The 13,326-nt window shown below is 34.7% G+C and overlaps 1 protein-coding gene across 1 annotated transcript; it reads left to right on the forward strand.

Annotated features, from left to right (window-relative positions):
• Positions 1 to 6,335: 6,335 nt before the first annotated feature.
• Positions 6,336 to 9,461, forward strand: LOC106638629 (DDB1- and CUL4-associated factor 11). The gene is made up of 10 exons (XM_014351894.2): positions 6,336 to 6,688; positions 6,787 to 6,883; positions 6,966 to 7,203; positions 7,291 to 7,437; positions 7,551 to 7,729; positions 7,800 to 7,892; positions 7,951 to 8,194; positions 8,271 to 8,426; positions 8,507 to 8,613; positions 8,690 to 9,461. The coding sequence occupies exons 1-10, from the start codon at positions 6,579 to 6,581 to the stop codon at positions 8,891 to 8,893; spliced, it is 1,575 nt and encodes a 524-aa protein (XP_014207380.2). The 5' UTR covers positions 6,336 to 6,578; the 3' UTR covers positions 8,894 to 9,461.
• The last annotated feature ends 3,865 nt before the right edge of the window (positions 9,462 to 13,326 follow it).

The following is a 13,326-nucleotide window of genomic DNA, read 5'->3' on the forward strand; positions in this document are numbered from 1 at the left end:
AGCCACAGCATTGCTAAAAGGACGGAATATTCCGAAAAAACATGTCCAAAACTTTAAACGTTCATATCTCCGTAAATAATGGAGATACGGCGTAATAAGCCTAATTTTGGGATCACTCAAATTTTGAAATAATTTTTTTTTTATTTTAAAATATAGGCCTTTGCCATCGTTAAAAAAATTATTTTCTCACGTAGTCAGCATTTAGAATAGTCCCTTGTATTGCTAGAGACCTCTAGAGAGCCACAGCATTGCTAAAAGGACGGAATATTTTAAAAAAAAATGTCCAAAACTTTAAACGCCCATATCTCCGTAAATAATGGAGATACGGCGAAATAAGCCTAATTTTGGGGTCAATTAATTTTTTAAATATCTTTTTTTTTTTGATCTCGAAATTTAGGGCTTTACCATCGGTCAAATAATGGTTTTACCACGTCATCAGCCTTAGCATAGTCCCTTGTACTGCTAGGGACCTCTAGAGAGCCAATACATTATCAAAAGGACGGAATATTCCGAAAAAATTAGACCAAAACTTTAAATGCCCATATCTCCGTAAATAATGGAGATACGGCGAAATAAGCCTAATTTTGGAATCACTTAAATTTTTAAATAATTTTTTTTTGATCTCGAAATTTAGGGCTTTATCATCGGTCAAATAATTTTTTTACGAGGTAATCAGCCTCTAGAATAGTCCCTTGTACTGCTAGGGACCTCTGGAGAGCCACAGCATTTTCAAAAGGACGGAATATTTAAAAAAAAAATGTCCAAAACTTTAAACGCCCATATCTCCGTATATAATGGAGATACGGCGAAATGAGCCTTATTTTGGGATCACTTAAATTTTGAAATAATTTTTTTTTTGATCTCGAAATTTAGGGCTTTACCATCGGTCAAAAAATGTTTTTACGAGGTATTTATACTTTAGAATAGTCCCTTGTATTGCTAGAGACCTCTAGAGAGCCACAGCATTGCCGAAAGGACGGAATATTTCGAAAAAAAATGTCCAAAACTTTAAACGCCTATATCTCCGTAAATAATGGAGATACGGCGAAATAAGCCTAATTTTGGGATCACTCAAATATTGAAATAATTTTTTTTTTATTTTAAAATATAGGCCTTTGCCATCGTTAAAAAAATTATTTTCTCACGTAGTCAGCATTTAGAATAGTCCCTTGTATTGCTAGAGACCTCTAGAGAGCCACAGCATTGCCGAAAGGACGGAATATTTCGAAAAAAAATGTCCAAAACTTTGAACGCCCATATCTCCGTTAATAATGGAGATACGGCGAAATAAGCCTAATTCTGGGATCACTTGAATTTTAAAATAATTTTTTTTTTGATCTCGAAATTTAGGGCTTTACTATCGGTCAAATAATGTTTTTACCACGTCATCAGCCTCTAGGATAGTCTCTTGTATTGCTAGGGACCTCTGAAGAGCCACAGCATTATCAAAAGGACGGAATATTCCGAAAAAATATGTCCAAAACTTTGAACGCCCATATCTCCGTAAATAATAGAGATACGGCGAAATAAGCCTAATTTTGGGATCACTTAAATTTTTAAATTATTTTTTTTTTTAATTCGAAATTTAGGGCTCTGTTATCGGTCAAATAATGGTTTTACCACGTCATCAGCCTCTAGGATAGTCCCTTGTATTGCTAGGGACCTCTAGAGAGCCACAGCATTGCTAAAAGGACGGAATATTTAAAAAAAAAATGTCCAAAACTTTAAACGCCCATATCTCCGTAAATAATGGAGATACGGCGAAATAAGCCTTATATTGGGATCACTTAAATTTTTAATTAATTTTTTTTTTTGATCTCGAAATTTAGGGCTTTGCCATCGGTCAAATAATGGTTTTACCACGTCATCAGCCTCTAGGATAGTCCCTTGTATTGCTAGAGACCTCTGGAGACCCACAGCATTGTCAAAAGGACGGAATATTCCGAAAAAACATGTCCAAAACTTTAAACGCCCATATCTCCGTAAATAATGGAGATACGGCGAAATAAGCCTTATATTGGGATCACTTAAATTTTTAATTAATTTTTTTTTTTGATCTCGAAATTTAGGGCTTTGCCATTGGTCAAATAATGTTTTTACCACGTCATCAGCCTCTAGGATAGTCCCTTGTATTGCTAGGGACCTCTGGAGACCCACAGCATTGTCAAAAGGACGGAATATTCCGAAAAAACATGTCCAAAACTTTAAACGCCCATATCTCCGTAAATAATGGAGATACGGCGAAATAAGCCTTATATTGGGATCACTTAAATTTTTAATTAATTTTTTTTTTTGATCTCGAAATTTAGGGCTTTGCCATCGGTCAAATAATGGTTTTACCACGTCATCAGCCTCTAGGATAGTCCCTTGTATTGCTAGAGACCTCTAGAGAGCCACAGCATTGCTAAAAGGACGGAATATTTAAAAAAAAAATGTCCAAAACTTCAAATGCCCATATCTCCGTAAATAATGGAGATACGGCGAAATAAGCCTAATTTTTGGGTCAATTAATTTTTTAAATATCTTTTTTTTTTTGATCTCGAAATTTAGGGCTTTACCATCGGTCAAATAATGGTTTTACCACGTCATCAGCCTTAGCATAGTCCCTTGTACTGCTAGGGACCTCTAGAGAGCCAATACATTATCAAAAGGACGGAATATTCCGAAAAAATAAGACCAAAACTTTAAATGCCCATATCTCCGTAAATAATGGAGATACGGCGAAATAAGCCTTATATTGGGATCACTTAAATTTTTAATTAATTTTTTTTTTTAATTCGAAATTTAGGGCTCTGTTATCGGTCAAATAATGGTTTTACCACGTCATCAGCCTCTAGGATAGTCCCTTGTATTGCTAGGGACCTCTAGAGAGCCACAGCATTGCTAAAAGGACGGAATATTTAAAAAAAAAATGTCCAAAACTTTAAACGCCCATATCTCCGTAAATAATGGAGATACGGCGAAATAAGCCTTATTTTGGGATCACTTAAATTTTTAATTAATTTTTTTTTTGATCTCGAAATTTAGGGCTTTGCCATCGGTCAAATAATGGTTTTACCACGTCATCAGCCTCTAGGATAGTCCCTTGTATTGCTAGGGACCTCTGGAGAGCCACAGCATTTTTAAAAGGACGGAATATTTAAAAAAAAAATGTCCAAAACTTTAAACGCCCTTATCTCCGTAAATAATGGAAATACGGCGAAATAAGCCTAATTTTGGAATCACTTAAATTTTTAAATAATTTTTTTTTGATCTTGAAATTTAGGGCTTTATCATCGGTCAAATAATTTTTTTACGAGGTAATCAGCCTCTAGAATAGTCCCTTGTACTGCTAGGGACCTCTAGAGAGCCACAGCATTTTCAAAAGGACGGAATATTCCGAAAAAATAAGACCAAAACTTTAAATGCCCATATCTCCGTAAATAATGGAGATACGGCGAAATAAGCCTAATTTTGGGGTCAATTAAATTTTTAAATAATTTTTTTTTTGATCTCGAAATTTAGGGCTTTACCATCGGTCAAATAATGTTTTTACCACGTCATCAGCCTCTAGGATAGTCCCTTGTATTGCTAGGGACCTCTGGAGAGCCACAGCATTTTCAAAAGGACGGAATATTCCGAAAAAATAAGACCAAAACTTTAAATGCCCATATCTCCGTAAATAATGGAGATACGGCGAAATAAGCCTAATTTTGGAATCACTTAAATTTTTAAATAATTTTTTTTTGATCTCGAAATTTAGGGCTTTATCATCGGTCAAATAATTTTTTTACGAGGTAATCAGCCTCTAGAATAGTCCCTTGTACTGCTAGGGACCTCTAGAGAGCCACAGCATTGCCAAAAGGACGGAATATTCCTAAAAAATATATGTCTAAAACTTTAAACGCCCATATCTCCGTAAATAATGGAGATACGGCGAAATAAGCCTTATATTGGGATCACTTAAATTTTTAATTAATTTTTTTTTTTAATTCGAAATTTAGGGCTCTGTTATCGGTCAAATAATGGTTTTACCACGTCATCAGCCTCTAGGATAGTCCCTTGTATTGCTAGGGACCTCTAGAGAGCCACAGCATTGCTAAAAGGACGGAATATTTAAAAAAAAAATGTCCAAAACTTTAAACGCCCATATCTCCGTAAATAATGGAGATACGGCGAAATAAGCCTTATTTTGGGATCACTTAAATTTTTAATTAATTTTTTTTTTGATCTCGAAATTTAGGGCTTTGCCATCGGTCAAATAATGGTTTTACCACGTCATCAGCCTCTAGGATAGTCCCTTGTATTGCTAGGGACCTCTGGAGAGCCACAGCATTTTTAAAAGGACGGAATATTTAAAAAAAAAATGTCCAAAACTTTAAACGCCCTTATCTCCGTAAATAATGGAAATACGGCGAAATAAGCCTAATTTTGGAATCACTTAAATTTTTAAATAATTTTTTTTTGATCTCGAAATTTAGGGCTTTATCATCGGTCAAATAATTTTTTTACGAGGTAATCAGCCTCTAGAATAGTCCCTTGTACTGCTAGGGACCTCTAGAGAGCCACAGCATTGCTAAAAGGACGGAATATTTAAAAAAAAATGTCCAAAACTTTAAACGCCCATATCTCCGTAAATAATGGAGATACGGCGAAATAAGCCTAATTTTGGGGTCAATTAAATTTTTAAATAATTTTTTTTTTGATCTCGAAATTTAGGGCTTTACCATCGGTCAAATAATGTTTTTACCACGTCATCAGCCTCTAGGATAGTCCCTTGTATTGCTAGGGACCTCTGGAGAGCCACAGCATTTTCAAAAGGACGGAATATTCCGAAAAAATAAGACCAAAACTTTAAATGCCCATATCTCCGTAAATAATGGAGATACGGCGAAATAAGCCTAATTTTGGAATCACTTAAATTTTTAAATAATTTTTTTTTGATCTCGAAATTTAGGGCTTTATCATCGGTCAAATAATTTTTTTACGAGGTAATCAGCCTCTAGAATAGTCCCTTGTACTGCTAGGGACCTCTAGAGAGCCACAGCATTGCCAAAAGGACGGAATATTCCTAAAAAATATATGTCTAAAACTTTAAACGCCCATATCTCCGTAAATAATGGAGATACGGCGAAATAAGCCTTATATTGGGATCACTTAAATTTTTAATTAATTTTTTTTTTTAATTCGAAATTTAGGGCTCTGTTATCGGTCAAATAATGTTTTTACCACGTCATCAGCCTCTAGGATAGTCCCTTGTATTGCTAGGGACCTCTGGAGAGCCACAGCATTTTCAAAAGGACGGAATATTCCGAAAAAATAAGACCAAAACTTTAAATGCCCATATCTCCGTAAATAATAGAGATACGGCGAAATAAGCCTAATTTTGGGATCACTCAAAATTTGAAATATTTTTTTTTTTATTTTAAAATATAGGCCTTTGCCATCGTTAAAAAAATTATTCTACTGCGTAATCAGCATTTAGGATAGTTCCTTGTATTGCTAGGGACCTCTAGAGAGCCACAGCATTGCCAAAAGGACGGAATATTTCGAAAAAATATGTCCAAAACTTCAAACGCCCTATATACGTAAATAATGGAGATAGGGCGAAAAGAGCCTTATTTTACTAAGCCATGGATTTACTGAATGTCGAAACCTTTTGCCTGAAAAGAAGGCCTAAATTTCAAACGTTCGTATTCAAAAGCCAAAAGCGATGATTCTGGGTGATGAAAATGTATAAAATATTTTTCTTATTAACGCATAAGTACTAAGCTTTCGTTATTGTTTTAATAATTATCTTAACAATGAATATATCCTTCTAGACAGGTCACTGTGTTATTACCGACGAACTGCAATTCCGTTACATTCATTTAAATTTTGTATTCACAGCTGAAGTAATAGCCTATTTTATTTTATTTAGTGGATTTTGTCATAGACATTCATACACAAAACATACAGCATCTACTCGTATTCACATTTGCCTAAAAATCTGCAGTGCGCAATTCAATTTATTCGCTAAAAACATTTCTAAATCTCCAACAGTAGGTAACTGCAAGAAATCGAAACTTGAGCTAGTGTTGAGAACTATCAATATACTTAGTGACAAATTCTTTATATTTTCTGGCATTTTTTAAAAATAGTTTTTTACCAACTATTAGACCATACATTTAATACTTAATATGATGTAAGCCCGTCCATTTGCATAGCGGTTTACTGGACTGGGATCATTCTCAACCAATCAGAAGGACCCGTTAGCCCTGCATTGCCAATGACAAGATAGGAAGATAGGATACCTAAGTAGACAGACAAGCTTAAAGTATCAGGCTTATAATAAGCGTACAAACTGCTCTACATACAAAACACATACTTTAACCATGTTTACTATTTAATATGTTTTAATAAGACCTGCTTTTTCAAGTATCCAAAGTGTGTTTTCACTTATTTCTGTTATGTAGACGTTATGTAGACGTACTATTCAGAATTCAGAGTTAAATGCACATCATAACCATATCTGCAAGTGCAAATTTTTATTATTTGGAGACTCATACTTAAGTGGGTAGTAATGAACCACGAGAATTCGATTGTTATTCGAGACGACGATGAGAATAGAGCTGCGACGTAGTTTTGGATATTTTTTCGACTTTGCTCAAATTCAATTTCTGCTCTACAATCTGGTCAACCGCATCATCATCATGTTTAGCGGTTATATGTTTGTATAATTCTTATATTGACCAAAACGTCACTCACTGCTTTTTATCTATACTTATCTTATTCAAATTTTGTCTTGTATCATGTGTGGCATATTAGTAATAATGACGATGAAGATGACAGTCAAGAGGATTATGTCCAACCCACTGTTAGCCCTAAGAATTCAACTCTTAGGGAGAGCACAGAAAAACTGGACGTAAGTAAATATTCACTAATGCCTCGTGTTTCGACAATATTCTTTTTTCCAGTATACAATAATGACAGTATCGAATTCACAGAAAAGTGACTTGAGTTTATCAATTAAACAAGCTTGCTCATTAAACAACACATCTAAACTGTCAGTGGCAGTCAAGATTAGAAATAGAGAGCTTGGACCAAGTTTCACAAGTGGTGAAAAAGCTAGAATAGCTTGTACTTACTTACCTAATCATGATACCTTAGTTACAAAATATAACAAAAAACCATTTTGTGGAACTTTTTCACAAGATGGAAAATATTTATTAACAACCACTCACGGTAGGTATCAATCAATTTCAATTTAAACTTATTCTTTATACCCATTTTGAAAAGTAGTTTATTTTTTCATGAATATCGATTTTTCAGATAGAGTTATTCACTTGTATGAACGTCATAAGAGTGATTACAAAGAATACAAAAAATTTTTTGTATCATCAGTTGGATGGAGTATTTTGGATACTGCTTTTAGTCCAGATGGCAATTATTTTGTCTACTCAAGCTGGTCTGATTACTGTAAGTGATTATTAGCTATTATTCCTAATATTTCATTTTTAATAGAATTTTATTTAACAATAACGTCAATACAAAGTGTAGAAATCATAGTATAAACAAATCTATTGTTTCAGTGTACCTACATTCAGTTCATGGGGATCCAAAAAATCGAGAATCCTTGTTGCTTAATGCAGACAATCAAATGTTTTGTGTATTTTCAGTAGTGTTTTCTAGTGATGGAAGAGAATTATTTTGTGGTGGAAATGACGGCTGTTTATACATTTATGATAGAGGATCTCAGCAATGCACAAAAGTAAGTGGATCAGGTAAATTAATTAACTTTTTTTAATAAACTTTAAATCATGTATTTTCTTTTTTCCAAGGTTGAAGGACACGGTTATGACATAAACAGCGTCGCATTCGCTGACGATTCTTCACAAATTTTGTACAGTGCTGGAGATGATTCACTTTGTAAGGTGAATAATGAGTAATTGCTTTCAAGTTGAAATTTCTAAAATCGTATTTTTCAATCAGGTTTGGGACAGGAGATCCTTGCGCGAGGATGATCCCAAACCAGTTGGCACCTTGGTAGGACATATGGGTGGTATAACGTATGTTGATCCACGAAGAGACGGTAGGCATTTGATAACAAACAGTAAGGATCAAACAATCAAATTGTGGGATGCTCGTGTATTTTCAAGTTCAAAAGTTCAAGAGCAAGCTGAATCTTCAGTTTCTATTGCTTGGGATTACAGATGGCAGCATGTACCAAAGAAATGTTAGTTGTTCTCTTATTTTATAACATATTTATATATACATGTTCATACAGTAAAAACTCTAAACCTTAATTATAGTTTTATGCCCAAGGAAACCATTAGAAGGTGATACAAGTCTTATGACTTATCGTGGTCACATTGTAGTCCAAACGCTGATCCGATGTCACTTTTCACCAGCAGCTACTACTGGCCAAAGGTATATTTACACTGGATGTGGAACAGGATGTGTGATAAGTAAGATGACAATTATTTTAAATATGATCTTGATTTGTTGTAATTTTCAATTCTCATGAAACTTGATCCTTTTTCTCTAGTATATGACTTGCTTACTGGTGAGATAGTACGAACCTTGAAAGGACACAATACAGTTGTGAGAGATGTAAGCTGGCATCCATATCACCAAGAGATCGTCTCAACCTCGGTAATTTTTACATGCAACTTACTTATCCAGTTAATGTTGCTCAAAGATATTTATCCATTTTTTATCGCGCTTTCAGTGGGATTGCAGTGTAAAAAACTGGACCTATCGAACAGATGAGTACAAAGAAGATAAAAACTCGCCATTAAAAAGAAATTCGGATAATGACGATCAAACCAGACGAGAATCGCCAACTCTCTTACGAACTCGAAATCAAACTTCTGCTCTCAGACGCAGTCGTCGAACTATCTCGAGACAATCGTCAATTCGAAATTTCAGTTAATAGAGCTAGTTACATATGTTGTAAAAATTAATAGTCTAAACTTATTATGGTATAATCACCATAGTAACAAATGAAACGGTAAGATCATAAGCTTTATTGATATTAGATTAATTTATTTAAAATTGTTAATCTAAAAATGTATGTAGCTTTATTTTATACACGTTAGATTGTAAGCTATGATTACTTATACTTTTACGCTAAACCATACCCAGTAGTACATGTAAGTTATTGCTTACACTTTTCTTGAATGTTAACCGTATTTTATTATGCATCGAAATTTCATTGCAGAGGCACTTGCTTTTTTTTCGTAATTTTTATAATTTAAACTTTTTTCCGAAACCTGCGTAAGTACTTGTACACCTCAAATTATTTACTTTAAAGTTCGCAGATGAGCACACATTATGCAATTGTTACTTCGATGTAAAAATTGTAAATAGGCAAAGGCAAAAATTTCAAATGATCTTTTTACAATGAATATTTGTTAAAAATTGTTTACACATTTCTGTCTAAATAATGATTATTTTAACAAATCAAAATTGTGTAATGTAAAATTATAATGAATCATATTCACGACCTTTTGTATAGATAATAATATACATCTATTAAATAAAGAAGATTAGTTACAAAACACTGTTATTCGATTTCGTACTCACGCAAATCTGTCAATTTGGATTAAATATTTGTAACATCTCCAGGATTTTAAATAAATTGTACACTGCAAGAAAAAGTGTACATGGAAAAGAGAAAACCATTGCCATGGACTAAAGGCTTAAGTAAAAAAAAGTCAGTGCGAAAGGTTTGCGATGTCCGACTAGACGGTTCAAAATTTCGTCAAGTGTATCGAGGAGTATAGCACATGCATATATTTTATACTTGTATACACTCGTGCGTGGGACTTTTCACTCAACAGGTGCATAGCAGTCTGCGACCTTCATTCTGTTTCTATTTTACCTCATTCCCATAAACGGAAAATTCGATCAAAAACTGGTCTATTTATTTCAGCAAATGAGATTTTTTTCCTAGTATAATTTCTCTCGTAGATATATGACGTATTTTTTAATGACTATTGAAGATTTCACTGTAATTCTTAAAAAAAAAAGTATTTTTCTATTGAAGTTCGTGACGGATAATTCTATTAAACTTCATCACGTATTCATATAGAATCATATGATTGAAAAAAAGTTCAATGACACTTCAAATGAAAATGATATGCAAAAATCCCTTGGGTTATTATAGAGTAGTAATTTCTTGACTATTAAAAGAAGAAAAAAAATGAAGCGTAGTAATAATGTATTCACTTCGCACAGATTGCGAAATTCCAAGGAATATCTTAAGATTTAATAAAACTGATTGGTATATGCTTTTATACAACGATTTTCATCACAAGCGACTACATTAGTCACTTTTTCTTGATATCCATAATAATAAGTACGAATTTAATTAATTCGATACATTACACTAAATTGGCGTATAATGATCGTTAACAGATACATCGCACGTGTCCTCATTTTACTGGTTGAACTATTTTATAATAAATAATACACAAATACATATAACAACCAACACTCGGAGTTCCAAAAAAGTATAGCTTAGAACCAAATTGAGTCTCGGCATGCGTATAAGAAAATCAGCGATAAAAAACCACGTTTGCGAAAAATTAACAAAACCCGCTCGATCGAAATGTTCCTGCAGCAATTAGAGACCATAATAGAAAAAAAAAATTAATCACGATACCAACACACTCGCGCGAGTAAAAATACTGCATACGTGTGACTTGCATTGTCTAATGCAATATAATGTCTTGGGTGCACAATTCGATCGCGATACATGTCGAACGTAGAAAGAAAAAAAAAAAAAAAAGAGAAAAAAAGCGCGAGCTCCTCGACGACGCGACCTTCTTCCGCGTAATCGCAGGATTACCGGCGGCTTTTTACCTTTGCATGCTTCCCTGCGCTGCATTACGTGTACCGGCGATTGCGTAAAATAAAAGTGCATTACTTACAGACAAGAGACAATCTCCGATCGTCGCCTATACACACGTGGTATCATTCTTCCTCTGTACTACTTTGACGGGTCATCACTGCACATTGACGATTTTCAAGTTCGCTGTACATTGACAGTAGCCGTTTGATATAACTTTTTTTTTTATAATAACATTTGCCGTTTACATTAAAGATAATTAACGGGGCAACGTAGATGCAACAACGTACGCGTGCTTATATATAATACATATAGAGCCAGCGAGATGATATTCTCCGCTCACTTCGTTTTTCATGAACGTCAAATAATCAAGGACGTCGTGGGAAATGTAAATTTTGTTTTCTGACAAAAAAAATTTTTAAATGAAATTGACGAAATGTGCGTACGTACAAGTACTCACATGGTTGTGCAATCACCGACTGGAGTAATAACAATAATATTATTTTATGTTTCAATATATAATTTAATTCTGCAATTTAACGCACGCACTAGCTTTACATATATATACATGCATGATTTCATTACATATTGTGATTTGTAAAAAAATAGTCCAATGGATGGATATCATGCAAAGTGTCGAATAACCAAACATGTGAATTCCTCGAGTTGTCCTGTGAAAAATAGATAAAATACGTAATGACACACAATGTTCCGTACAAAAGTTATGTACATATTAATAAATGATTTCATTATACCATACGTATATACAATAGGTGTAGTGCACCCGTATATTATCCAGTGTATTTTAATCGTATGGATTGTGGAATCGAGCTATTAATATATATATATATATACCTGCGAGCCTGCAATCAATTAAACGGACAATGGCACTCGAACTTTAATCGCAACAGCCTGCACGTGCCGCGCCCCTTTCAAGAGATGCCCTTTGTTTTGACAAAGATGAGAAAAAATAAAAATAAAAATAAAATAAAATAAAACTTACATGACTTGGAAAGCCAAGGATCCCCTTTCGTCCGACCGATCGATCATCGCCGACTGACTCGCGCAACTTCTAGTTCGCGTAAAATCGACCTTGAGCGCGTTGCGTCGCGAAGCTCCCGTTCTCGCGATTTTCCCAGGAAAACACGTGCCTCTTAAGGAAAGTTCAGGGCGATTTTTACACTTTGCTTCATCTCCATCCTCTTCTTCTTCACCACTGCCACCTTCCACCGAGGCTTTTTTTTTTTATTATTTTTCTTAGCGACACTCTTAATTGATACATGTGCGTGACGTACGCGAAGACATTAATTACCTACCGGCAGATCGAGAGCTCTTTCCTATGGAAAAGAAAAGCCCTTGAGTGCCCCTTTTGGAGTCATCAGTTTATTGTTTGTTTATTGGGTTTAGTTTTTTTTTCTTTTTTTCCCTCTGCGCTACAGGTATCTATAGAAAAGCCAGGGAAGTCGCAGTACATAAAAACATACAAGTACCTACTAGCTCTTGCGTTTCTATATAAAAAAACACAGCGGGGGGAGTGTATGTTTCTTTCCAATCGGGTCGCCGTAACTTTTTATGGCACGCTTCTCACATTAATTTTTTTTTTTTGTGATCTATGATGGTCCAGTTCCGGTAACAATTACAGTATCATCAATTGGCCTGATTTGGTCGCTTCACTCGCTTATTAATTATCACTAACGTGGGTAGATTGATTTTTTTTTCTCTTTTATTTTATGTCCCACTGAAGAGGAAATTGAACTGAAATTGAATTACCTCAAACGAGTGAGAAAAAAAAAAAGAAAATGGCCAATAAAATTGGGACTCAACAATGAAGTTCTCTCACGGTTTATGGCCACGGCGATGATGAATAATGCGATAACCATAATAAAAAAAGGCACATATTACCCTAAAGGATTGAGAGTTTTATTTGTACACTGACACAATGCGCATAGCGTTCACAATTAATAAACACGTAAAATGTTGCAAGTTATACGAAAATATATACAGCTTGAAAAGCGTTAAGTAGTCCACTATATAATACTCGTGACCGATGCTTCGCCACTTGTGCGTGGGATTGCTTGCAGCTTATCGAGCGTGAAAAATTTAATTTTCCAGGGTAACGAAAACAACGGTATAGCATCGCTGATTATTTAAAAAAATTTTAGTCCTTTCGTGTCCAGGGGTGGTTAGCACGTATAATGCATTTAAATGGAGTGTGTATCGATTGGCGCGAGCTTAGGGGGTCAGCGGGCAAAAACGACTTTGTGTCCGTCCGTGCTCTTGTGAGGCGCAAGTACAATGGAAATACGCGCATGGCATGTACCTACCACCTGCACAAGTAATACCCAAGTGTATAAATTAATACAGTGGGCTTGCAAATTTGCAACTTTTCGCTCGAATTAAGCTGCCTTTGGTTTTGAAACTTTTTGCGGCTGCAAGTTCGAGATGGTGTTAATGTTTCATCGAAGGTTGCCCATTCTAAGTTTCTCTGTCAATTAGGTACGTAGTGCGTGAAT

Source organism: Copidosoma floridanum, unplaced genomic scaffold, assembly GCF_036245765.1.
Source record: "Copidosoma floridanum isolate Cflo_tuat_1 unplaced genomic scaffold, Cflo_Japanese_pri ptg000006l, whole genome shotgun sequence".
NCBI classification, from domain to species: Eukaryota; Metazoa; Arthropoda; class Insecta; order Hymenoptera; family Encyrtidae; genus Copidosoma; species Copidosoma floridanum.

Coding starts and splice junctions, on each gene's coding strand:
- LOC106638629 (XM_014351894.2), top strand. CDS start 6,579: ATGAGAATAGAGCTGCGACGTAGTTTTGGATATTTTTTCGACTTTGCT. Junction 7,204..7,290: donor TTTATTAACAACCACTCACG/GTAGGTATCAAT, acceptor TCGATTTTTCAG/ATAGAGTTATTCACTTGTAT. Junction 7,730..7,799: donor GATCTCAGCAATGCACAAAA/GTAAGTGGATCA, acceptor CTTTTTTCCAAG/GTTGAAGGACACGGTTATGA.